This window comes from Canis aureus, chromosome 8 (assembly GCF_053574225.1).
Source record: "Canis aureus isolate CA01 chromosome 8, VMU_Caureus_v.1.0, whole genome shotgun sequence".
Taxonomy (NCBI): domain Eukaryota; kingdom Metazoa; phylum Chordata; class Mammalia; order Carnivora; family Canidae; genus Canis; species Canis aureus.
This window is the reverse complement of record NC_135618.1, coordinates 72,002,256-72,028,710: the sequence shown is the minus strand read 5'-3', so window position 1 is coordinate 72,028,710 and position 26,455 is coordinate 72,002,256. Positions and strand designations below refer to the sequence as shown.

The following is a 26,455-nucleotide window of genomic DNA, read 5'->3' as shown; positions in this document are numbered from 1 at the left end:
CATCACTTTCCAGCATCTTCCCACCTGGGGTGGGATCCTCTGGACAGCTGCAGTTCCAGCCACAGCTGCTTTGCGATGGTTTCCACGGAGTCCCTGGGGGTCCCTTAGCCCTGGCCGCACCTGTGCACACAGCCCTTTCCTCAAACTCTTCACCCAAGGACAGTTCCCCCTGCTTCCTCCTTCTCTGCTGACGCAGCGCCTGGGAGCCAGCGCAAAGCTTCCAGACACGTTCAGCTGTTAACCTCCTGTTAACCTCGAGAGGTTTGCAGTCTCCCAGGGCGGCGGCGTCAAGTGCAAGGCCTATAAAATGACCTTGGAGCTCCCAAAACCTTGACTGTTCACTCGATCTCTGGAAAGCTGGCTGCAGGAGATAGAATTCGCTCTCTGAGGTTCTCTGTGTTCTAGCTGAACTCAGGGAACTCATGTTAGTTCTTCTGCCCATCAGGGAGATTTTTACCTTTTCCTAGGGGCTCCCTCATACTTCTAACAGAGTCGAGTCCAAATCCCCAGCGCTCTCTGGCAGCCTTGCTGAGCCTGCCCCCTGCTGCCCACTGTCTCTGGTCCTCGGCCCATCCCTGCTGGGTTCCTGCTCCTTGGACAAGGCCAGGTCCCAATCTCCTGGACCTCTTAATGCCAGGCTCTCTGAGGCATCAGCCATTCACAACTGAGTAGGAATTAGCTGGCAACTAATAGGATGAGACTCACTCCTGGCACGCCCACAGAGAAAAGCAGACAGCTCGGGTCCTGGACGTCAGTCACAAGCTTTATTGTCTCGAGCACGGACTCGCCACACTTCAACAATTCCACTTTAGGGAGAACAAGGGTGCGGGAGGGCTTGGGGATGGGGCATGGCTGAGCCTACACCGGCAGGTGGAGACGCTCACAAGCAAATGGTTTCTTTCCACCTGACACCTGCCAGCCGCCCTGGGGGGCTCAGCCCCTCCTGTGTGGGCCTTTGGCTGTTAGTAGACTAATCAGTGCCTCCTGTAGGCGGGGTGAGCTGCCGGATTTTGCTGGAAAGAGTAGTATTTAACTCCGGGTTAGGCCACTAAAGCATCGCTTCTAGACTGTTGTTAATAAAACCGCATGCGAGAGCTACCAGAAGCCAGTGGGGAGTGGGGACTGATGGGACAAACTGGCTGCCCCTCCAGGATGGGCTGCGTTTGGGCAAGGATGGGAGCCATACACACCTGTGCCGAGGAGCACCCAGGAGCCACCCAAGGCACAGATGCCATACCCTTCCCGACGTGCTTCTGGAACGCCTCCGTGGGACAACAGGCTTCCCCCTTAAGGCCCTGGCAGGGGAGGGCCCCGAGTGAAAACTCTCCCTGAGCTGGGGGAGGTGGAGGCAGGCCCTCCGTGGGGACGCTGAGGCACGAGACAATGACCTATGGGTCCTCCAGCTCTAGAGGCTTTTGTATTGGCTTTTCCCACCACACACAGGCCTGGAGGAACTCAGCGGGGCTCAAGGGGCAGAGGGGAGAGGTGGTTAGATGTTTCTTATCACCAATGTCCCTTGGGCTCTTTTCTTGGCTACAGGGGGACAAGGCTTACAGAGTTCTGGGCAGGTGCCTGGGAAGCGAGGGGGCTGTTGGTACATGTGCGTTCTGATGGATGTGCATGGCACACACATCCTGAACACTTGCCCACGTGTACCTGGGTGTGTACACAGGAACGTGAGCAGTGTGTGTGGGCACGGCACTGCTAGGCTGGGGGCTCGGTCCTAAGGGCATGTGTTCTGGGCACCCAGGCCTGTGCATCTTATGTGGCCCGAGAGCATGGCTGGCCGCAAACACCCCACCCACAGGGCCCCGTGTGTGTGTGTGACCCACTGTGTGGATGCCAAAGTCAGTGGGTGTCTGTGTCAGAGCCTGCGTGGGTGTGTGGACAAACAAGAGGCCCAGTTTTGGAACATCTGGTCAGCCCAGGAGACACCACGTTACTGCCCAGTCAAGACCTGCCTAGAGCCCTGGGCTCCCCGGTAGCCGCCCTGCCCCAGCTTCGAGCCAGGCCCATGGCAGGGGCGAGGGGAGGGGCTTCCAAACTCTCCTAATACTGTGGCTCCTGGCCTTGGTGGTGACCCTCTGGCCTGCAGCTTGGAGCTATGCATATGAGTTGGTGCTGGGGGGTCGAGGAGGGGAAGGACCTTGCCGCCCAACAACTTGAATCTGGGCCTTACTAGGTAGATGGGCTGGGGGTGGGGGGCTTGTACCACTGTCTGTGGGGACAAGAAGCCTGGACACCACCTAGCCTGGAAGTGGCTGCAGAAAAGGGGGCCCCACCTGGCTCCCAAGGACTGGACTCCCCTCCCTGGTGCCTAGCTGGGCCTCCTTGGACCCTTTCCCGGGACGTGGCTCTCTGGGGTCAAAGGGGAACCCGGGAGAAGGAAGAGAAGAAAGGGAGGCAGGGACATGCCCGGGGTGCCAAGATGGTCCGCAAGGCAGCTCCTTCTGGGGAGAGGGGGCCTGGCCAGATCCCCTCGGCCTCCCCCTCAACAAACTCTGGAAACTGCTGGGGTATCCGGGGTGTCCAGGCCAAAGGTCCCAGGGGCCAGGCCAGGACTGTACCGCTCTCTGTGGAAGGTCGTGCTTGAGGAAGCCTCCTGGTCCGGCAGGTGGGTCAGGGATGGGGGATTGTCCGAGGCAGTGGGCACGTTATTGTTACAAACACTGTTCTTGTCTCCAAAGTGACAGTCCTGGCCCCTGCCTGGAGGGGGCGCCACCGGGGCAGGCTGCAGGGGCTCTGGTGTGGACGGGGCCGCTCCATGGGATCCCTCAGGGTCAGTGCTTCTCCTGGAGAGAGGAAGAGCTTGATTAGCAGGTGTCTCCAGGAGGGGTGGGGATGGGGGTGTCATAGGAAAGGGGGTGGGTGGGCTGTATGCCTGTGCCGGGTAGCTGAAACAGCATATGCAAAGGTCTTGGGGCAGAAAAGTTTCTCTTGCCATGTTTGGGGGGCTTGGTAAGACAAAAGGCGGGGTGGGAGCAGGTGAAGGGAAGAGGCGAGAGCAGATGGGTTTTACAAAGAGCACGGGGCGCCTGTGTGGAGGCCGGATCCAAGGCAATGAAAACTGGAGTGGAGACTCCTGGCCTCAGTTTTCATGTCTGTAAACTGGGATGAGCCCATGCGCCTTGCAGGGTTATTGGAGGGACAGAGCCACACAAAGTATGAACATCACCCATCTCCGCTGTTGGCAGGTCTGGTGTAGGGTCCCCCCCCCCCCAACTCTCTCTCTCTGCCTCTTACCCACAGGCCTGGCTCCTGGCAGAGTTGGCAGCCAAGGTTCTCCTGCCTCTAAGGGAGCATGGGGGCCAGGGGCTCCACTGTCCCAGATGGAAGGACCTGCGTGCCTTCCCATGTTCCAGCCTCACTCGTGCAGGTCACATGGCCAGCCAGGGACAGAGCCGGTGCTGGATTCCTGCCACTTCATCAGGCTGGCACTGGGAGTCAAGTGGGTGCCTGTCACACTGTGGGGGACTCCTGGGGTTAACTGTGGGGTGGGACATGTTAGAACATGACAGTCAAGGGGCGCCTGGGGGGTGCAGTCAGTGAAACCTCTGACTCTTGATTTCAGCTCAGGTCATGATCTTAGGGTCCTGAGTTCAAGCCCCAAGCTGGGCTACACACTGGCCATGGGGCCTACTTTTTTTTTTTTTTTTTTTTAAGATTTTATTTATTCATTCATGAGAAACACAGAGAGAAGCAGAGACATCAGCAGAGGGAGAAGCAGGCTCCCTGCAGGGAGCCCGACGTGGGACTCGATCCCAGGACCCCAGGATCACAACCTGAGCTGCAGGCAGATGCTCAACCGCTGAGCCACCCAGGTGCCCCTGGCATGGGGCCTACTTAAATAAATTAAAATTTGGGGTGCTGGGTGGCTCAGGTGGTTAAATGATTGCCTTAGCTCAGGTTATGATCCCGGGGTCATGGGATCGAGTCCTGCATTGGGCTCCCTGCTCAGCAGGGAGTCTGCTTCTCCTCCCCCTCTGCCCCTCCCCTTGCTTGTGCTCTCTCACTCTCTCTCAAATAAATAAATAAAACCTTAAAAATAAAAATAAAAAATAAAATAGGATAAAAATAAAATATTCTGGGCAGCCCAGGTGGCTCAGCGGTTTAGCACCGCCTTCAGCCCAGAGCCTGATCCTGGAGACCCAGGATCGAGTCCCACGTCGGGCTCCCTGCATGGAGCCTGCTTCTCCCTCTGCCTGTGTCTCTGCCTCTCTCTCTTTCTGTGTCTCTCATGAATAAATAAATAAAATCTTTAAAAAATATATTCTGTAAAACAACTAGGAGAGAATCTTGAATATGGACTATGCCACCTATTCCATCAAGATGCTGCAGGAGGTGCTAATTTACAGTCATCACGGTCATCACAGTGAAGACTGCTCAGGCAAGAGTCATCAACAGATGCTCAATCCAGGGTGTGCTTTGGGGAGGCGCAGGGTATTCATGGGATCATAAAGTCTCTCTCCACAGACTGCTTGTTAGGAAAAAACCAGTCACTGTACAGTGGAGAAATCAGACAACATCTTGACCAGGTGATCAAAATTCACATCAGGAGTGAGGGCAGGTGGACATCATGTCCCTCAAGCTGTGAGGCCCAGAGAAGGACACAACATTGAGGATGTATTCTAGCCTGAAATGCATAACCTGGCTCAAATCACAAGGAACCATTAGCCAAACCCCAAATGAGGAATCTTTGCTTAAAAAAAAGGAGCATGGGGAACTCCTGGGTGGCTCAGTGGTTGAGAGTCTGCCTTCAGCTCAGGTCACAATCCCGGGGTCCTGGGATCGAGCCCCACATTGGGCTTCTGGATCAGCGGGGAGTCTGCTTCTACCTCTTCCTCTGCCTGTCTCATCCCCCTGCTTGTGCTCTCCCACTCACTCTGTCAAATAAATAAAATCTTAAAAAAAAAAGCCAATCTTGGTCATCTCTTTGAGTATCTTCTATTTTGGGTTTTCCCCCCAAAAGTTTCCTAATAGGAAACCTAAAAACTTTTATTATAAAAGGTTTTGAAAAAGAAACAAGGCTAAAAGACAGGGATCCCTGGGTGGCTCAGCGGTTTAGCACCTGCCTTCGGCCCAGGTCGTGATCCTGGAGTCCCAGGATCAAGTCCCACATCGGGCTCCCTGCATGGGGCCTGCTTCTCCCTCTGCCTGTGTCTCTGCCTCTCTCGCTCTCCGTGTCTCTCATGAATAAATAAATAAAATCTTGAAAGAAAGAAAGAAAGAAAGAAAGAAAGAAAGAAAGAAAGAAAGAAAGAAAGAAAGAAAGAAAGAAAAGAAAGAGAGAGAGAGAGAGAGAGAGAGAAAGAAAGAAAGAAAGAAAGAAAGAAGGAAAGCTAAAAGAGCAGATGATGGCTGAATTGAGTGTGACCTCCCTGGGATCCCAGCACGTGAGACCCGACTGCAGAGCCTCTGGCACAATGCACCTCTGTGATTTAGGTGGCTTTTCAGGATTTTTTTCTATGGGGAGGTCAGCCGTGGTCCCAGGGTGTGGGAGGGCCGTGGGTGTGGCAGGGTGTCCCCCGGGGGGCCAGGGCATCCCTTACCTCTTGCTTATGGCCCTTGTCTTGCTGGTGGATGCCGTTTGTGGAACTGGAATTGCTGATGGCCTGTTAAAGAGTCCCGGGCAGGGGCTGAGCGAGGGTCACCAGGCGGCAGTTCCCGCTGTGGCCACTGGAGGGCCGGGCCTCCCCCGTGGAACCATCAGAGGCTCTTCAGAATAGGGGTTCCAGGGCCCCAAGGGACCAAGGCTCTCAGGGCAAGGCTGCATCCCCAGCTGAATCTGAGCTCTTCAGGATCAAGCCATGTGCCCCCCTGGGCTGGGACCCCCAGAGGACGGGGCTGAACCTCCCCATCCAGACCAGGGTTCCCAGGACAGGGCCACGCTTCCCGAGGACAGCGAGCACCCCGTGGCTCGCCCCCTGGCCAGCCCAGCCCTGGCCCACGGCTCACCTGGGACTTGTCGGGGCAGCTCCTCATGGCCTCCATGAGCTTCTCCACCTGCTGAGCCTGGTCCAGCGCGTCCCGCAGCGCGTCTTCTGTGCTCATGAGCTGGTGCTGCAGCCGCAGGAGCTCGGGGGCCGAGGACGGGTCAATGAGAGAGTAGCGCCTCTGGTCCGACAGGGACTTCTCTTTGTCCTGGAAGCGGTGGGGGAGAGGAAGAGAATGTGCGTGAGCGTGTGTGTGTACGCATGTACGGATGTGTGCATGTGTGTGCCGGGAGAACGCACGCTCTCCTCTAGGCCCACCCTCTGGCCCATTTCATCCCCGGGTCAGGCCTTCCTCCCTCACTCGAGGGTCCCCACTGAAGTGTCCAGGAAGGTCCCCTGCCCTGAAATCCCAGCTGGCAGATGCTTCCCATTCTCCAGGTCCTGAGATCCAGAAGCACCTCCTGTCTTTCCTTCCTGTGGCCCCACTCCCTCCACACTGCGTCCATGTGTGTTCCTTCACCCCCAGAGCCACAGCTTCATCACCCCTTGCCCTCCAGCACATCTGAAGTCCTCCTCAGAGCCCTCCTCCCCTCTCCTTCTGGAGCTGCTCCCTGCTCACCCCGGCCCTGGAGATGCACCTGCCAGCCTCCCTGCTCCCACACAAAGCTACTCTGCTCTGCCCCTGCACCAGTGCTTCCAGATCCTTCTGCTCCACTCTGTTCTTCCATCCAAAACTCCCTCACTCCAGGAGGGAGTGACTAACTCCTGTTAGACACTCACAGTGTCTAACCACCAAGCCCTTCCCTAGTTCTCCTGTGGCCCTGGGGACAGTGCAGGGGGGCACAGGACAGGCTGCCTGGGAAAGTTTCCTGTATGAACTCGACCAGCCTGGGCCCCATGGAGATCACCCAGAAAGGCACTGCCCCCCACCCCAGGAGGCTCTGGGAAAGTCTCAGAGAATCAAGACCTGAAAGTCCTTGCGAGCCCCAGGACCTTGTCTTCTCCAGAGTTATGCCCAGACTCAGAGCCACAGGGGCAGCAAATGGCCCTGGAATCTTGCCTGCTGGCTAGGCCTGCCAGGACGGGAAGGGTGTGCAGTGAGTGACCCCGACCCCCTGACCCTACAGGAGTCTTGTGCCGCCCTCCTGCCCGTGAGGCCTCCCTTCTCCCGTCTCCTGCGGTGGCTGAACCCACCAGCTGCCTGGGAGGGCAATGAGGGGCTTTGCAGCAGCTTCCCACAGCAGCAGGGCTGTCTTCCCGGAACCTGTCCTGTCCACACTCTGGATTGACGAGGCCCGGTCGCTGGCCACAAGGTTGTCCTCCATGCTGACCACAGGGGGATGGGTGGGGACGGTTCTATTCTGTGCTCCCATCATTTCTCGTCTTTTGTTCCTGATGGAGGAGCCTCAGCTCTAGAAGCTCAGTGTTAGAAGGAGCTCCAATAGGTCCCATCTCCTTCCTGAAACTGATGCATGAATCCTCACTGCAAAACCCTGAGGAAGGAGCTGGTTTCTGGTTAATTACTACCCTAGATGGGGAGCTCACCACCCTGCAGGAGCCCATCCTAGCTCTGGACACTGGGTCTTCAGAAGTCTTCCACACGGTCAGCCACGATGTCTGCAAAGGGGTTGCCCACGGCCCCTCCACCAGCTACATCACTGACCGTGCCTGTGATTCTACAGTATCGTGCACCTGTCCTGGGATTTGACTGTCCCTGGGATGGCCCCAGGAGGTCTCCAGTCTCCATGGCCAGAGTGGCCTTCGCCCACCCTGGCATTCCCCCTCCCCCAGGCTACCCCCTTGCCTACGCACCAGCCCAGTCAGCTTTTCTCGCAGGCCCCGGATGTCATCCTTGAGTTTCTGCTCCTTGATCCTCCACTCAGCCTTGTGGAGCTCACGGCTGAGGTCCCTCTCCGGCCCCGGGGAGTGGCGATTGGCCTCCAGTAGCAACACTCGAAGTTCGTTCAGGCTCCTGGCGGGGATCGACAGACGGCACACAGAAAACCTAGTTAGCCCTGACCCTCTGCTCCCATGTTCCAGAGATATGCCAGGTGCCTACAGGCTGACCACCCTGAGGGGGGCACTGGCTATCAAAACAGTACCTGTGCCAGGAGGGGCCGCAGTGGAAACATGGAGCATGCAACCATTTGGTGACAGCCTGAGAGGGGTCGGGATTTGGGGATGGGATCATGGTTAAGGGGACTGGGCCTTTTCTAGAATGTTTTTTAAGTTTTTAAAAAGAGACAACAGAGCCTTTAATTAAAAATTAAATAAAATGTGAGTGCCTGGGTGGCTCAGTCAGTTAAGCATCCAACTTTTGATTTCAGCTCAGGTCATGATCTCAAGGTCATGAGACTGAGCCCCAAATCAGGCTCTGCACTCAGCGTAGAGTCTGCTTAAGATTCTCTCCCTCTCCCTCTTCCCTCATGCACATGTTCATTCACTCTCTCAAAAAGATAAAAAAAAAATAGAGTACGTTTTAAAAAATTGTTTAAAAAATCCATTTACCCAAGAGCCCTTGTGTAGCAAGATATTCTATTTTTTTAAAAAAATTTAATAAGATTTTTAAAAAAGATTTATTTATTTATTCATTTAGAGTGCACATGTGCAAACACAAGTGGGAGAATGGGGGGAGGGAGAGAATATCCAAGCAGACTCCCACTGAGTGTGGAGCCCAATGTGGGGCTGGATCCCACAAGCCATGAGATCAGGACCTGAGCCGAAACTGAGTCTGACACTTAACCAACTAAGCCACCCAAGTGTCCTTAACATTTTATTTTTAAGGGATGCCTGGGTGGCTCAGAGGTTGAGCATCTGCCTTCGGTACAGGTTGTGGTCCCAGGGTCCTCAGATAGAGTCCTGCATCAGGCTCCCCACAGGGAGCTTCTCCTTCTACCCGTGTCTCTGCCTCTCTGTCTCTCATGAATAAATAAATAAAATCTTAAAAAAAAAGTATGAAAAGGATATTAAGATACTCCTCTCTTTTCCAACTACATAACTATGTAAGCCCAGATTTTCATTATATACTTCAAATCATTCAAATTGAATGCAGAGGAAGATGCGAGAATCTTGCTGTCCTCTATCAAGCTGGACATTCAAAAGAAATTTGCACAAATGTAACACAATGCCATTCTTTTCTGAAAGAAAGAAACTGAAAACTGAAACAGTTTTTGTTTTGGAAAACGGTTACTTTTTATCAAAAGAATATTATTTATGGGACCAACTGACTTGTTACAGTTTTTTTTTCTATTTTTTTTAAAGATTTTATTTATTTATTAATGAGAGAGAGAGAGAGGCAGAGAGGCAGAGGGAGAAGCAGGCTCCACGCAGGGAGCCCAACGTGGGACTTGATCCTGGGTCTCCAGGATCAGGCCCTGGGCTGAAGGCGGCGCTAAACCGCTGAGCCACCAGGGCTGCCCTACAGTTTTTTTTGTTGTTGTTGTTGTTTTAAGATTTTATTTATTTATTCATGAAAGACAAAGAGAGAAAGAGAGGCAGAGACATAGGAAGAGGGAGAAGCAGGTTCCATGCAGGGAGCCCAATGTGGGACTCGATCCCAGGACCCCAGGATCACGCCCTGGGCCCAAGGCAGCGCCAAACCGCTGAGCCATCCGGGCTGCCCCAGGCTTCTTGCAGTTTTTGAGAGCTCTTTGGAAATCTTCCATAAGTTTGAAGAGTTTAAAGGGGTCCCAGAGACTAAGACTTTTGGGAACCACTAGTCTTTCTTTATAAGCTCTGCTTGGAGATCTGTGTTGAGAAGGATTCTGAGGCTTCATCTGAGCTCAGCAGAGGAGCACGGCGATCACTGGTGAGGCCAGCCACCTGTCCCACCTGCCCTACCCCTGCCCTACCTCCAAGGACAACTGGTTAATGTCAGGTGGAGTGGGGTCAGGGTCGGGGGCAGGGTTAGGGTCAGGCAGGCTGCCCACACCACCCATGGTCAACTCACCGCTCCTTTCTGAGCAGCTCCTGGCTGATGAGGACCAGCTGGCCTGAGGCGTCGTGGGTCTTGCGGGACACAGCTTCCAGCTCTGCCTCCAAGCGCCGTTTCTCCTTCTGGAGGGCATCCACCTTCTTCTCTCCCGACTTGCACTTTGTCTCCAGTGCTGAGGGTCAGGCGGCGGGGAGAACAGAGAGCAGAGAAGTCAAGACCTCCGTGGAAATCTGTCCCACTGGGGCAGGGGCCCAAGGCCTGGGCTGGGAGCTGGTTTTCTTGGAGACCATAGGGACACAGTCTACTGTGTGGTGTCTCTAGTCCTGCAGAGCCAGACAGCAAGGGACCAAGAGAACAGCTACACAAAGCAGGCCACAACCCCAAGCACAGCAACGTGGGCCCTCTGATGTTGGGGAAGCAGGCCACCATTCTGGAGACAGGACCCAAGCGTTTATGTGGTGTCCTGGGCAGGGGAAAGCTAAATCTTCAACTGAGCCTTGGAGGGGTTTGAGGTCAACTGACCTTTGCCAGGACCAATTAGGCCACATGGATAGAAGTGGGGGCGGGGACCATTTCGTAGGATGGGGGGCAATCTCATGGACACCACCATTGGCATTCTGGCAGACAAGAAGTAGGGCCAGTTCACAAAATCACAAATTCAGACCCATGCTTCTCCCCAGGCCCCCTGCCCACCCTGCATCCCCCACCCCATCCTGGTGTCCTCTGTGTCTTGTTCACTGTTGTGGCTGGCATCCCCCCACCCAGGCCCCAAGTCTAAAATCCTGGCATTTCCTCATTTCCTCCAGAAAGGGGCTGGGGGCACCTACGCGAGATCTGTATGATCTATGAAGAAGTCAAGACGAGAGAGAGAAAGTGGATAGAAATGCAGAACACAGACAGCACAGAGCTGGCTCGGGAGGAAGAAGCCAGCTAGGGTCCTCGATCATCTCGTGGAGGACGTGGGGGCTCCACCTTCCTGCTCGCTGCTGCTTAGGTGTAAGTCTAGTGCAGGGGGACTGGCCCATGTCGCCTTCTCGAGGCAGAGCACCCTGACCCACCCACTCCACGCCCCACTGGCATGACCGCCCCCCGCATCTGCCCGGCGGGAGGGAGACTTACCACTTACTTGGGTCCTGAGCACCTCGGTCTGGGACCTCAAGGCTGTCACCTCCTTATCCCTCTTGTTCAGCTTGTCCTGTAAGCCTAGGGAAGAAGGGAGAGACAAGGGGTGCAGTAGGTGAGGGGGTGGCCCTCCCACAGGAACCCGAAAACAAGGCCACGCTTGGCCTCTAGGATCCAAAGTCCTCCCCACATCAGCCCCCTCTCTCTGGGTGACCTATTCTGAATAAGAAACTCCAACACTTTGTGGTCTCGGGCCATTTAACTCTCTCTTAGTCTCAGTTTCCCTGAGTGAAAAATGGGGATCATAATGGTGCCCATGTCACCCAGTGTGTGTCCAAGAGCCTTCGAACAGTCCTAAACAAGATAATCTATGGAAAGTGCTAGAAATGCATATTTCTGAAAGTTACTTTATAAATTTACCAGAATACCAATAAAAATACCAACAAAATTTCAGCTCTTGGGAAACCAAATTTGCGGGTTCTAAGCTCACTTGGAAAAAGAGCAAGACTAGCCAAGAGAGTTTGGCAGACACTTCTTCAATGAGTTAAACACAATTACCATATGACCTAGCAACTCCTAGGAGCACATCCCAAAGAACTGGAACAGACACTTGCCAAAGACGTCCACATGTGTGTTTATGGCAACGCTACTCCCAACAGCCAAAAGGTGGAAACAGACCCAATATCCACCAACAGGTGGATGGATAACAAAATGTGATGGATGCATGTGATGGAATATTACTCAGCCATAAACAGGAACGGAGCACTGACATATGCTATGTTATTGAACCTCGAATGTAGTATGCTAAGCGAAAAGAGCCAGACATAAAAGGCCACGGACTGTATGAGCCATTTATATTCAATGTCTAGAATAAGCAAATCCATAGACAGAAAGCAGACCAGTGGTCATCAGTGGCTGGTAGAGGGACGGATAATGGACATGCGGTTTCCTTCTGGGGAAATGAAAATGTTTTGGAACTAGATAGAGGTAGTGATTGCATGACACTGAACATACTAAATGCCCACCAAATTATTCACTTTAAAACAGTTAATTATTTTTTAAAAGATTTTATTTATTTATTTGACAGCAAGAAGAGGGAGAGGGAGCAGACTCCCTGCTGAGCAGAGATCCCGAGATGGGGCTTGATCCCAGGACTCCGCGATCATGACCTGAGCTGAAAGCAGACGCCGAACTGACTAAGCCACCCAGGAACCCCTAAAACAGCTAATTTTATGTTAATGTTGCATCAATTAAAAAAAAAAGAACCAAAAGAATTTTGAAAAAGCAGAGCAGGAAGGACTAGTCCTACAGTGATTAAAATATAAATAAAGCTTAGGGATGCCTGGGTGGCTCAGTGGTTAAGCATCTGCCTTTGGCTCAGGGCGTGATCCTGGGGTCCTGGATTGAGTTCCACAATGGGCTGCTCCCCACAGGGAGCCTGCTTCTCCCTCAGCCTGTGTCTCTGCCTCTCTCTGTGTCTCTCATGAATAAATAAATAAAATCTAAAAACAAACAAACAAAAACAAACCCAAACAAGTAACAAGAGTCTTAGCACAATGCCCAGCACTTCATACACTGAAAGCCCAGGGTCCCACCCGGCCCGCAGCCACTCACCCTCTATGGTCTCTTTCATCCTGACCTTCTCCCCTGAAATGTCATTGGACTCAATCATCTGAAAGAAGAGCCTGGTAAGGGGGATGCTCAGTGCCCGCTCTTGCCCCCTGCCCCTGCCCACCCAGCCAGCACACCTCACCCCTCTACAGATTGGCTCTCAGGGACTGGATACAGTGGCAAGGAGCACAGATGTTCTCCATCCTGCCTTCCTGACAACAGAGGACCCCCCTCCTGCTCCCAGTGTCCCCCATGGCTGTTTGTGCGACTTCCACGTGAATGTCTCCCACCCCTTCCTTTGTTGAAAACATCTATTATATTAAACACATGTCTCCTTCCCTGGGACGCCCGTGGAGATTAGTCCTGGAAATCTGTTTCCGTCATCATCCAGAGGCAAAATCCCAGCCTTCGTTTCCCATCCATAAAGCAAGCATTGGCTGCCACAAGGCAGTGTATACAGAGCATGCCCTGGGCCAGCTCCCAGTGGGACTTTAAGAAATGCTACTTCTTTTCCTCCAAGACTTCTTTTTAATAATAAACCCAGAAGCCACAGAAAAAGATCAATTAAGAAAAAAAAAATCTGGATGGCAAATACCAACAGGCTCCTGATGGCTCCTGGGAACAAGTGTCCAGCCTCCCGCCCAAGCTGGCTGTCCTCTGGGCCTGCAGTTAGCAGATCAGGGTGGCACAGAGCTGAGTAGGCAGTCACCTCCATCAACCACCTCTCATACTTCTGTTCATACATCCCAACCCTTTTTAAGTCTCAGCCAGTTGTCCCTGCACTTAAACCTTTGCATCTGAGAGTCATGTGGGTCCAGAGCGAGGCTCCATGTGTGTGGAAATCCAGACATGGGCCTTCCTGAGGTCATCGCCCACTCCTTGGCCTAAGGTCTGTGAGGCGACTGAGGGGAAGGGGGCTGTCCGAGGGAACCACAGCAGTCCAAAACTTCCTCTGCTAAGGGACCCTCTCTGCTCTGAGCAGCCAACCAGGCCATGTGCACACAAGCTGCTCTGGGGCTGTTCCATTACCCTCTGCCCAGGATCCTGGGAGAGCACTTGTTAAAAATGGTCCCTCCCTGGGAGAAGAGGGCAGAAGAGATGGCTGCCACAATGGGACGGCTGCCACAGTGGGACGGCATGGCAGGACACAGGGAGAGATTTGGAATAAAAGCATCTGTACTTGAGGCTCCTGAACACTTACTGCTAGAAGTTATCCTAGTGCAAATGCACAAGGGAAATGGGAAGGTCAAGAAGCCCTGGGGCCTGTATCGAGGCAACGATCATACTGCTTGCTGTTCTTCATATAGGATTTGCCTCATGTCACCCTGAGCACCCTCTGTCGGCCCTCCAGCAGTGGAGCTGGACTTGAACCCTGGCAAAGTTTCTGTCTCAGTCTTGCTTTGCTCACCTATGAAACTGAGCCAACATCGACCTTGTAAGAGTTAAGAAAAGGTGAGGCAGGTCTTGGTACAAGGTTTGGTCAGAGCTACTCAAAAGGCCCTTCTAGGCTGGTGGGGACACAGCCACCCAAGCCTTGGCCTCCCCAGCGTGCTGAGCCATTTGGAGGACTTTGTTTGGAGGACTTCTAGATTTGGAGCAGAACCGATACTGGTGGCAACAGCCTCTCTAGAGCTATGCCCCTCTAGCCTCCCAGCGCCCACTCGGGGGACCCTCCACACTCGGGCCATTGGACTGTTGCTGTCTCATCAGCACTGGCAAAAGCAATAGGCACCTGGGTGGCTCAGTCAAGCATCTGTCTTTGGCTCAGGTTATGATGCCAGGGGTCCCAGGGTCAAGCCCCACGTTGGGCTCCCTGCTCAGCATGGGGTCTGCTTCTTCCTTTGCCCCTCACCTTGCTTATGCTCTCTCTCTCTCAAGTAAGTAAATTTTTAAAATCTTTTTTTTTTAAATTTTTTTATTTATTTGTGATAGTCACAGAGAGAGAGAGAGAGAATGAGGCAGAGACACAGGCAGAGGGAGAAGCAGGCTCCATGCACCGGGAGCCCGACGTGGGATTCGATCCCGGGTCTCCAGGATTGTGCCCTGGGCCAAAGGCAGGCGCCAAACCGCTGCGCCACCCAGGGATCCCAAATTTTTAAAATCTTTAAAAAAAAAAAGGACTGGCAAAAGGGGGCTGCCCTCAGGTCACCTAGGTTGGCACTCATGTTGGAGATGGGACACCCCCACCCCTGCCATCACCCGGGGTGGGCAGGGCTTGCCCTCCACACCACATGACCCCCATGGAACTCCTGGTGCTGGCGCCTTGGGGGGTGTCCAGGAGCCTGCACAATGGGACACATCTGGAGGAAGCAGAGAATAGGGAGGAAGCCTATGCCCTGTGCTGAGCGAGATACACCATCTCTCTAGGCCCCGGGTGGAGATGCAGCCAGGTCAGCTCTGGCTACTTTGGGTCCCCACGGTCATGCTGCTCTGCTGAGGAGGGATGAGAGGGACCCTCTGTTCTCACATGTGCCTGGCTGGGAAGAAGGTGGCAGCCAATGCTGGGGTCCCCATGCCTGTGCCCCCCTCCCCCTCCACCCTGCCCCACCCCTGCTCCCGCCCCCACCCCACCCCCAGCCCAGCAGGAGAAGCAGCTGCCTACATTGCTGTGCTGGGAAGAGCATAGGGACTCAACGGCCTGCAGTCTGTTCTCAGCGACCAGAAGCCTCTCCCGCAGCCTCTCGGCCTCCTGTTTGCTCTGGGCTTCCGACCGCTGCAGCAGCTCGTGGTCTAGCATCTTCTTCTCTGCCAGGGAGATCTGCTCCTTGAGAAACTCGATGGCCTGCGCCTGGCCCCGATACTCCACATCCAGCTTCTCCAGCTCGTGCACCCGCAGCTCGGCATCGCGGCGCTGGTCCTGGGCCTCCTGCAGCTCCAGCCGATGCTGGCTGGCCTGCGCCTCCAGCTGTGTGCGCCAGTGCTGCCGCAGCCCCGCCAGCTCCTCCTGGGCCTCCTGCAGCTTCTGCCGCAGCCCCTCCTTCTCCTTGACATGCACGGCCGTCTCCAGGTCATGCTTGGCTTGCAGGTTGCCCAGCTCCAGCTGGTGCTCCATCTTGATGCCCTCCATCACGGCCTTCAGCTCCCCGATCTCCTTCTGCTGGGCACCCGGGCCCGAGTTCAGGGTGGCCTTGAGGTCCTCCAGGGACTTCTGGTGGTCCGAGGCCAGCGAGTCCAGCTTGGACTTCCAGTTGTCCATGAGCCCCATGTTCTCGCTGGTGGCCTGCTGGACCTTGGCCTTGAGGTCCACCACTTCCTGCGCGTACTTCTCGTTGGCCGCCCGGAGCTTCTCCACCTCCGCCTGGTAGGCCCTCAGCGCCTTCTCGTACTTGTCCCGCAGCACGCCGCTCTCCCTCTGGTGCTCCTTGCTGGCGGACAGCAGCCGCTCGCGCAGCCGCAGGGTCTCGGCGGCCTCGGGGTGGTCGGCAGGCGGTGGGCCCAAGTGCAGCAGGCACTGCTGCAGCTCCTCGATCTCGCCGCGCCGGAGGTTCAGTTCCTCCTCCAGCTGCAGCACCCGCGACTTCTCGGCCACCGTGGTCAGCTGCCGGGGAGAGAGGGAGATGGAGGTCGGCTGGCCGGCCCCCAGCCCTGATGGGGGGAAGGGGTGGGGTGGGGTTCATGGAAGGGAAGGGCGCCACCTCCCTACCCTCCACCCCCCTCAGAGTACCAGCTGTCCTCAGCAGCCTTGCCCACCACAGCCTCCAGAGACACTCCCTTGGCTTGGAGCCTGGTGACTCGAGGACCTGACTGTCCCTGTGGCCCTATGTGGCTCAGGACAAATCTGTGGTTAAAAGAAAGCACCCATTTGGGGTTCTGGCTTTCTTTAGGAGGGAATTTGGCATTATCTTGCTCTGGGCGGGTCTGCGGCCGGAATGGGTCGATTCACAGAGGGCCTGTCTGGAGCAGGTGGCCAAAGAAGAGTCTGGTTTAAGGCCAAAGGCGGAACAAAATCAGTGCTCCCAGACCCACCTCCTGCTGGTAACTGAGATCAGAGGCCTCATCCTCCAAAAACCCATCCGGGTCATGATGAGGGTCACAGATTTGGAAACGATACAAGTTTTAAATCTTTTATTAACTTGGAAAAAAGACGTCTGTTTCTCAAGGTGACCTGTAGTTTAGTAAATCTGTTTTTGTTTTTATAATCAGGTTGAACCTTAGATCAAGGTGCCTTGGGGTAGGGGGGGCTCCAGCCCGTCAACGGTGCCTGGGTGGGTTTCTGCAGAGCAGCATCCACATGTGTATGTGCGCATACTGCACAAGCACACAGGGTCACCCTATAAAGGCCAGCATGTGCAAAGGGACCGCTGTGTGTCTCCAGACATGCACACACTCACTCATGTGCTGAGGCCGACCTGCAGAAACAGACCATTGCTCATCCCACCCCCACCCCACTCAGGTGGTTTAAACCAATCACCGCAAGCCATTCAGCTCCATGGCCAGGACTGCAGCCAGGCTGGGCTGGCCAGCTGTTTGGAACGTGTCTGCCTGCACAGGAGGCCAGCCCCAGGGCCCAGACCCAGCCTTGGGACTTGGCGGGACCTCACTCCCAACAGAGCTCTCCTTGATCTCCTGTATCTCAGCAGCCCCAACCCTGGGTCTGACACAGAGTCTCATGCCCTAGGGATACCCCCACACCCCTAAAGCCCCAGGCCCTTCAGGCTAGCCCCTCCCACCATCATAATTAACACCCCCCGCCCTAGGCTACAGAAACCTGGATCTGCAGTCCCCCGGACCTTCCACCTTCCTCAGCCTCCCAGCTGGGGAAGAAGGCAGGCATGTGTGGACAGGTTGTCACTGCACCTGCCCATCTAAGGGGCAGACCATTCCCAAGAGCCCCACCCCCATCCCATTTCTGAACTTGACAAAGCCTTGTCTAGGCAATGCATGGGGAGGGAGGGAGGGGAAGGGTCTCACAGGACATTCCCAGCCAGGGGATCACAAGCTGGAGCACACGGTCCGGTCCGGGAGAGCCCGACCCCCTCCTCCTTGGTGGAAAATTGTCCCTAAACCACGACTTTCCTTCTAGGAGGGGCGCAAAAGGCGAAACACAATGAGGATAGCAGCCAAAGACAGAGAAAATAATAAAACAGAGAAGCCGAAGGAGCCGAGAAGGAGCCAAGGCGCAGCAGGGGGCAGTGGGGGGACGCAGGCGGCGTTACCCTGTTGTCGGCTAATTCGCGGAGCAGCCGCTCGGCCTGCGCCTTCTCCAGTAGCAGGCTCTGCTCCAGCTCCCCAATGCGTGCGTGCTCCAGCTGCGTCTGGGTCTGGTCCACCCGGGGCGGGTGGGAGGCGGGCCAGGGGAGAGAAGTACAGGGCAGAGGAAGCCGGAGGGAGAAAGGGAGAGGGAGAGAGAGAGGGAGAGGGAGAGAGGGGGAGAGAAAGAGAGAGAGAGAGAGAGAGAGAGAGAGAGAGAGGCGGCGTCATCTTCCGTGAACAAGACAGGAGAGCAGGTCAAGGACAGGAGGCGGCTTGGGGAAAGATGATCTGGGGAGGTGGGACGGGCTGGGCCTGCCGCTGCCCCTTGCTGGGTCCCCAGCTAGGTTTGTTTAATGGCAGAGGAGGGGCTGAAGCAACCCGGCCCAAGCCACCCCACCCGGGAGAGGGTAGCAACAGGGCATCTGGTTCCCTTCGGTCACCCGCAGGGGGTTCTTCCCCTTGCAGCTCTGGAGAGGGGCCCCAGCCTACTTCTGCTCCCCATTAGGCTGCTGCTCATTTTAGGCATAGGGTCCTGCACACCAGAGCTCCCCAGATGGATGGGTCAGTAAATGAACCCAGGACTCCAGCCCCCAGGCCTGAGCTGAAGGTGCAAGAACCAATCGAATGGGAAGGTTTGAAAAAATATCTCTACCCCATTGATTCTCCCAGCCTGGCCTCCCTGGTGCTCTGGCTGAGCCCGGCATGTCCCCAGAGCCCTCAGGGCTCCCCCCCCCCACCCCCCCGTGGAGGATGCCTGGTGTCCCCAAACCATAAGAACACTTTTGTTTTAGCTGCCCACGTTCATGAAGCCAGACGTTCTCAGGACATCCAGGCTGGCATTTGGGTTTCTCATAACAGATTTCCAAGGGTGGCAGGGGCCAAGGGAGCTGGCTCCAGGGCACCCGAGGCAATCTGGAGCCTGAGTTCATCGTAAGGAGAAGCCAGAGGGTCCTCCTCAGCCTCCAGCAGAAGCAGTTTAAAGCAAATCTGGGGCGGTCCCCGTGGTGCAGCAGTTTAGCGCCGCCTGCAGCCTGGGGTGTGATCCTGGAGACCCGGGATCGAGTCCCACGTTGGGCTCCCTGTATGGGGCCTGCTTCTCCCTCTGCCTGTGTCTCTGCCTCTCTCTCTCTCTCTGTGTGTGTGTGTCTCTATAATAAATAAAAATAAAATCTTTAAAAAAGTAAATAAAGCAAATCTGTACTGCCAGTCTGAAGAGGCAGGACTTAGCCACACTGCACACGGGCATAAAAACAAGAACGCATACCCGTCACTAGCAAGGGTGATGGGGACATGTAAACCCATCGGAGGAACACTTGCGATTCCTACAAAGCTAGAGAGATGTTTATGTGCTTTGGCCTATGATCTTATCTCTGCGAATTTTCCTAACAGAACAACTACAAAAGTTCTCTGTTTCCCTCTCTCAAGAGGGCAGCGTGCCACAGTGCTAACAAGCAGCCATGCGCAGGCTATTCCAGGAAATTACAGACTGACAATGGTGTCTGGATGTCAGCCCCGGGGTGGGAGGGGTCGGGGGGTGGTCTCCACCCTTCTCCCCCATAGAGGGTGGGCTCCACAGCTCAGCTCAGCCCAGGACCCACGCTAGGGGGCGCAGGATCATATATGATGTGCTGCTGGCCCTGCGGCAAGAAAAAGCACCGCCCCCCACCCCCCCAGCTTCCCAATTCCAAGACAGCTTTATTTGGGTCTCCCAAAAGAATACCCCTCCTACCCGCGCCATATCAACCAAACTTCTAGCCTCCTGGTCTGCGGGTTGGGGTCTCCATGGTGGAATCCAGTGGAGTTGCTTCAGATGTTTGCTTAATGAAGATAAATTCAACCACGGGAATCCGGGATGGAAAACCACCCCTAAGGCTACATTTTAGGTGGGGTGCATGATCTGGCTACCCATCTGCTCCTGGGACACTGCTCAGGGTGCGAGCAGTGGGGCCATCATGTCGTTCCTGCTTCTCGCTCTCAAGCTCCCTGGAGTTGACATTCATAAACCCATGCCCACGGTCAAGGTGCTGGAGGCAGCATAAGGGTGGATGCAACTTCTGTCTCATGCGCTAACTTTAGAACCTAACCCACGCATGAAGGGTGTCTCAGCCGTCTCCCCATTTCACAGGAGGGAGCGACTACTCCGGAGAGACAAAGCTTCAGCAACTCGGGGCAGCGCCAGGCCTGGCACTCACACCACTGTCCCCTGAGCCAGCTGGACTCCATGGAGGCGGGCCACAGATTTTCAGCAGCAACATGGACCATCGAAGGAGGCTCCTGTTGGGAGGGATCCCCATTTACCTGCTGCAGCTCAAATCCAGGAGCTTGGCCAAGCCTTGCCTACGCTCCACACCTGCAGCCCTGCCTCTCCTCAGAGACACTGTGTCCACACCCCTGCGAAGCAGAGCTCCCACCTCGGGATACCCTCTGGGTAACTGAAGGCAAAGGCTGGAATCGTTAACTAGGGGAGGAGATTCCACAGTAGCACCAGGGGCTCCTGAAGGTCAGAGGCACACGTCACTCACTGCCCTTGACCTCTCTTTAGTTCTCATACCACACAAATCAACAGAGCTGATTCTGCGTCAAGCCCAGCCCTCCCTGTTACCGTCGGCACTCCCAAGCAAGTGAAGACTAACATGTGCTATTTAATTAGCAACACTGATACACAGAACCCCTGGATGATCGATTCATCAACAACCACCGAGCACCAGTAAGGTCGAGCCTAAGGCGGTGACCTGACGTCCCGCTCGGGCATCATCGGGAAGGAGCACACACATTCTCAGGGTGCAACGTGGCAAACATCTGTTCAAGAACCAGACAGCCTGTACCCAGCCTGTGACCTGGGATTCCCACTCCAGGAGAAGCACCTTCCCTGTGCTCTTGCCCTGTTCAGGCAGGGAGGACATAAAGGTGCAGGAAAGAGACAGGGTCCCTATCCCCCAGGGGCGTACACTGCAAGGAGGGTTGGAGCTGAGAATAGAGCTGGGGGTGGGGAGCAATAGATGGACACAAAATGAAGAGGCAGAGGTGCCCTCCCTGGGGCACTTGAGTGGCTCAGTCGGTTAAGCATCTGCCTTCAGCTCAGGTCATGATCCTGGGGTCCTGGGATCCGGCCCTGAGTCAGGCTCCCTGCTCAGGGTGAGTCTGCTTCTCCCTCTGCCTCTGTCTGCAGCTCCCCCTGCTTATGTGCTCAAGCTCTCTCTCTCTCTCTCCATCAAATAAATAAAATCTTTAAAAAAGAAAAAAAAAAGTGGCCTCTCTGAAAAATACAGTTGAAGGTAAGCCCTGAAGGAGAAGCAGGAATTAGCACAGGAGCCGCTCAGAGGCAGACAGAGCTTGGGGTGTCCAGGGACAGACAAGCTCCACGTGCTCAGAACACGGGTGTGCAGGGCTGGGTCCCCCCACGGTCTCCTCTGGGACACCTTGGAAGAGCCTACCTTTACCTGGGGTCCTGGCACCAGACGTATGAGCAGGGAAGGGGCAGGGTCTGGTTTATCTTTTTAAGAGATTTGGTCAGCAGTTTGCTTTAAACTAACATTGAGAGGGGGCTGTGGGTGTGGGGATGGCGGGAACAAGACTGGCCGGGGTTGACATGATCACTGAAGCCGGCTGATGGGCAAAGGATGAGGGCTCACACATCATGCCTTCTTCCCTACTTATGCATAGGCTTAAAATTTCCCAGCATTGAAAATTACAAAGCTATATTTTTCAAGGCTATCTGGCTTCAGTGCAGAGAATGGCCAGTGGAAGGACACGGGAGGTGCCAAGGAGGGGCTGGCGCGGGTGTCCAGGGCAAGGTGTTGGGGCCTGGCCTAGAAAGGTGGCCATGGGGAGGAAGAGGGTTTCAGAGGCTAGGGCAAGGTCAGGAGCATTTCTGATGGAGAGATGAGGGATGAGTCAGCTGAGCAACCATCTGTGGGATTGTGGGGCCAACTGCTGAGATGGGGGGCAGGGTGCGGGTGTTCTGTACATGTTACATTTGGGATGCTCAGTGGTGTCCCCCCCTAGACCTCACAGTGACCTGGAGCCTCCAAATGGGACTTTGTTTTGGAAGAGGGAGTCTTTGCACATGTGATGGGTTAAGATGAAGTCATATTGAATTAAAGTAGACCTCAGACCCAGTGACTGGTGTCCTTATCTGAAGGCCCAGTCAGAGACTCAGGGACATCTAGGGACAAAGGCCATGTGGGGACAGCCAGTGACTCAGTTATAAGCCAAGGAGTCCTGAGCAGAGCTGGGAGAGAGGCACAGAGCAGATTCTCCCCCAGAGCCTCCAAAGGGAGCCAAGCCTGCTCATCCTTTGATTTCAGACTTCGGCTTCCAGAACAGTGAGAGAATAAGTTTGCATTGTTTTAAGCCACCAAATTGTGGTCATTTGTTACAGCAGCCTCTGGAAACTGCCACAGGTGCCCGTCCCTCCCTCCTCCTGGGGGAGATGTCCAGTAGGCACACCAGTGGGGTGCTCAGGGGGAGACTGAGGGAATCGTGAGCTCACAGAGGACCCCAAATGACACAGACGGGAAGCTCTGGGGGACACCGTAGACAGAGGGGCACATGGTCCCTGGGACAGGCCAACATTTAGAAATCAAGAAGGAGACTATGAGGCTGGAACTGGGGAGTGAGGCCAGGAGGAGGACAAGCAGAGAGACGGGGTGACAGCTGGAGGGACACCAGGAGCTCACAGGAATGTTCTGGGTTTTATTTTTGACTCTCAAGATGGGTGGGGATGAGTGGAACTTTGGGATCATTTGTATTCTGGTCATTATGAATATGGTCACAGTAAAAACAGCAGCAAGGGGACCCCAGTGCCCCTTGACAGACTGTCACTGTCTGTCATTGTCTCTCCCAGCCTCTCCCAGTTGGAGCTGAAGGTGCTGGGATGCAGACCTGATCCAAAGCCAGCCAGCCCACTGGCTAGCCTGTGGAACCAATCAGATTCTCTCCAGGGGACAAAGATGAGTGCTACAGGAGGTGGGTGCTGGAGCCTGGGCGGGGCCAGGAGGCTGGTGGGTGCGTGGCCAGGAGAAGGGAGCAAATGTGCCAGGAGCCCAGGAGACACAAGGAGAGAGACAGACAGACTGCAGCCTGACCACGAGTCAAGAGAAGAGGGACGCCTCTGAGCAGAGAAAGAATGGGTTTGGCTTCTGATGCTATTTCTTGCTTTGGGTCCTTGAACTGCTGGTGATAGGTCCCTACAGACTTTCAGTAAACCTCCTGTGGAATGGAGCAGGGGTCTCTGTCCCTTGCAGGCACAGGTGTTTTTTTTTTTCCAAAAGCCCACGGCAACCCCTGCAAGAGGGCAGCCACTCAACAGGAAAGTCAGCCACATGCAACCACGTGACCTGTCTCCTTGGCTAAACGTACAAGAGAACGTCCTATGCTGGGCTAAAGCTTCTACATCGGGGCTGTACCCCGACATCCATCCTGTAAGTGCAGATGGCAAAAACTGCCCCATGAGGGGCAGCTGGCAGTGACCCTATGCAGATCACACATGTCCCTCCCCTAGCCGGGGTCATCCAGGGACAGGACAACCAGAGGCACACTTTTGCTGGGCAGTGATGTCATGGGCTCCTAAGGCAGCTCCTTCACAAAATCAGAAACCATAATTTCCAATTTGAGCTCGGTAATGATCTAGTCAGGGGCACACGGCTGGCTCAGTCAGTGGAGCCTGCGACTCTTGATCTTGGGGTTGTAAGTTTGAGACCCATGCGGGGTGCAGAGATTTCTTAAAAATAAAATCTTAAAAAAATGGTCTAGTGCAGGGATCCCCAAAGTATGGCCCCTAGAGCAGCATCCCCTGGGAACTTGCTAGAAATGCAAATTCTCAGGGTCCCACCTAGACCCTCTAAACAGCCACCCTGGGGCTGGGCTCAGCACCCTGTCTGAACACACCCTCTAGGTGATGAATTCTCAAGTCTGAGAATCACTGACCCAGTTGGGCCAGTGTGGGTCAGGCCAACGTATAGAGGGCTGAAATCACTGTCCCCTGCCCCAGCTGGCAGCAAGGCATCCTCATCCCTTGTCACCTCCCAGGAAGCTGGAGGACAATGACCGTGAGGCATTCCTGCCCACCCAACTGTGGCCTTGAGAGCCCTGAAATCTGTGGTGTGGTGAGGACAGCTGGGGGTGGTGGGGAGCTTTCACTAACTGATGGGAGCACCCTCAGTCCCTCGGCGCAGAGAGGGTGGGATGGAATGGAGAGTGAAAGGTTCACCTTTACCAGATCACCTGTCCACCTGTCCAGGTATGGTAATGGAGGAGGGGCCGTAAGGGCTCATCCTCACGGGCTGAGCTCAGGAGCCAGGAGTCCTGGGTCCTGGTCCCAGGACTGTTTTGCCATCTTTGAGTTCTGAGACCCAACAACAAGCTACTTCCAGCTAAAATTTCTCCTAGAATCCAAGACAAATGAAGGACCCAAGGGATACCTTTAAGGCTACTGTCCAACAAAGAGGGAAGGGACAGGGGAGTCCAGCCACTATGTCCTCAGGCCTGGTCCTCTGGCTTCCCTTGGTCCATCCCATCTGGTTGCCAAACCAAAGGAACCATGGCCCCTCCGGGGCTCTGGGAGCTGAGCCATCCCCACCTCTGACACCCCAGTCTCTCATGACTTTTCCCGGGGGCCCCTTCTGGTTTTCTCCCTTGAAATGTCCCCAGCCCCATCCCAGGGAGGCCAGAGCTGCTGCCTGGCCCTTGGGACCATTTGCCCTGCAGGGCGGGGCGCGGGGAGCAGAGTAGAGCGAGGGGCAGGGGCGGGGCGGTTCTCTGACCATTACCTCCAAGTCTCCCTTGGTGATGGACTCCTCCTCCACTCGGAACTGCAGGTCCTCCACCTTCCTGCAGGGGGAGAGGGGGCTGAGCGGGCTGGGCCCAGAGCAGTGGGCCTCACCTCCCGGCGGCAGAGACTGACCCCAAGGCCGAGACTGCGCAGAAGGCACCGTCCAGGAGCCCCAGCTGATGGGGACAGAGCCTCCCAGCACCTCCAGACGTCCCGACTTCTACTCTGAGACCCTCAGCCTCTCTAAATGGGGGTTTGTCAGGCAACATCCCTCCTCCCTGGGGCCGCTGTGGGACTGGGTGGGAGGACAAGGGAAGATCGGGGGTGCTAGCCACTGTGCGGTGGGGAGAGAGGGGTGGGGGGTGCGCTCTTGCCCTGCCAACCTCATTCTCATCCCCGCCCCTCAAAATCAGAATCCAGGGTCCTGGGGCTGCTCCCTGATCAGGGCCCCCCCACAGCCCTGCTGCAGGCGTGGAAGCCACCCTCGGGGAGACATGTTCACCCTCCTGAGCGCCAAGACAGCATAAGGGAGACACAGGCGCCTTATGGCTCACAAAGCTGCTCTTTCTGTGGCCTCCTGACAGCTCCCAGCACACAGATGGGGACCCGGAGGCCCAGAGACCTGCCCAAGGCCACCCAGCATGTCCAGGGGCCTGGACGCAGGTCCCTCTGGAACGCAAACCCCAGGACATCTTCAAGTCTTTTGCTTGTCAGCATCCTGCATGTCGCCATGGGAACCAGATGTGTGGGCCCCAAAAACAGTCTCAGGCAGATATAAATAAGCGCTTCTCTCTTGAACTCAGACGGTAACAACAGCCTGTGGCTCACAGGCCTCGGCTGGAAGCCCCCAAACAACCCCAAGGTGGGGGCAAAGGGTGGGGGCTGCATGAGGCAGTGCGGGGGGACAGAGGGGGCCCCAGAAATCTGGGTGTCAGCGAGGGGCCAGGGAGAGGCCCTGGGCCAGGAGAGGCCCTGTCTCCCATAGGCTCTGTCTCACCAGAGGACCCAGGACCAAGTCAGGCCAGAGGCCCCACATATGGGAAACAGCTCCACCGGCTGCAGGGGCAGGACAGAAAGAACGGGTGTCATCGCCAACTGGCCCGTGGCCTCAGGCAAACCCCTCGCCTGTTGTGAGCCTCAGCTGCTTCCTCTGTCACATGGAAGCAACACCCCAGTCCCGGGCTCATGGTAAGACTGTAACAGCCAACACAGGGAAGGCCTCAGCAGGGGCTGACTGACATCTAGAAGCAAGGGATTTCCAGGGGCTTTCTGTAGCTGCTTCTTGGAGCCTCGGTCTTCTGACACAGCCAAGTTGGGAGCTCCATGCACGGCTCCCAGCCCAGCAGGGTGCTCTGCAGATGCAGCTGGCATGAGAGGGGGCCCCCCCCTCGTGTGTTCCCCTCAGGATGCACTCCACAAGCTAGGAAGGCAGGAGCCCCAAAGCCTCTCCCCGACTCAGGCAGGAAGGAAGGAGTGCAGCGGAGGAATGTGGTGACTCCTGTATGTTTAGCACCATGTGGGGTGCTTTTCTCAAGCCTGCAGGGATGGGGATCATCACCCCACTTTACAGATGAAGGGCAGGCCTGCAGAGGTCCAATGCCCCCCAGGACTAGGGCAGGGGTGGCGCATACCTCCGCTCCTCCTCCAGCTGGTTGGACAGATCTACCTTCTCCTTCCGCACACTCTCCACCAGCAGCCGAGCCCGCTGCAGCTTCTCCTCGGCTTCTGTAACATACTGGGCCCCGAGTGAGGGCCAGGGCAGTGTCAGCCTCCTCCTGGGACTGGGGTCCAGGTGGGGAAGGGCCGCGAGAGAGGCGGAGTGATGCAAGGAGCCAGGTCGGCCGCTGCGACCACCTGCACACCCCCACCGGCTGGTTGGGCACAGAACGT

At 55.6% G+C, this 26,455-nt stretch overlaps 1 protein-coding gene across 3 annotated transcripts in view; it reads right to left on the bottom strand.

Moving 5' to 3' along the window:
- Positions 1 to 742: 742 nt before the first annotated feature.
- CLIP2 (CAP-Gly domain containing linker protein 2) overlaps positions 743 to 26,455 on the bottom strand; it is a 72,214-nt gene continuing 46,501 nt past the window's right edge. The window contains exons 8-18 of one of the 3 annotated variants that reach the window (XM_077908257.1): positions 26,197 to 26,300; positions 24,564 to 24,624; positions 17,757 to 17,861; positions 15,203 to 16,138; positions 12,604 to 12,661; positions 10,987 to 11,070; positions 9,883 to 10,039; positions 7,746 to 7,905; positions 5,956 to 6,141; positions 5,550 to 5,612; positions 743 to 2,792 (exon numbers count right to left, since the gene is read on the bottom strand). In XM_077908257.1, coding sequence (XP_077764383.1) covers positions 2,781 to 2,792; positions 5,550 to 5,612; positions 5,956 to 6,141; positions 7,746 to 7,905; positions 9,883 to 10,039; positions 10,987 to 11,070; positions 12,604 to 12,661; positions 15,203 to 16,138; positions 17,757 to 17,861; positions 24,564 to 24,624; positions 26,197 to 26,300 — 1,926 coding nt within the window. In that variant the 3' untranslated portion in view covers positions 743 to 2,780. The remainder of the gene's footprint in view (positions 2,793 to 5,549; positions 5,613 to 5,955; positions 6,142 to 7,745; positions 7,906 to 9,882; positions 10,040 to 10,986; positions 11,071 to 12,603; positions 12,662 to 15,202; positions 16,139 to 17,756; positions 17,862 to 24,563; positions 24,625 to 26,196; positions 26,301 to 26,455) is intronic. The other 2 variants (XM_077908258.1, XM_077908259.1) reach the window with 2 other exon arrangements.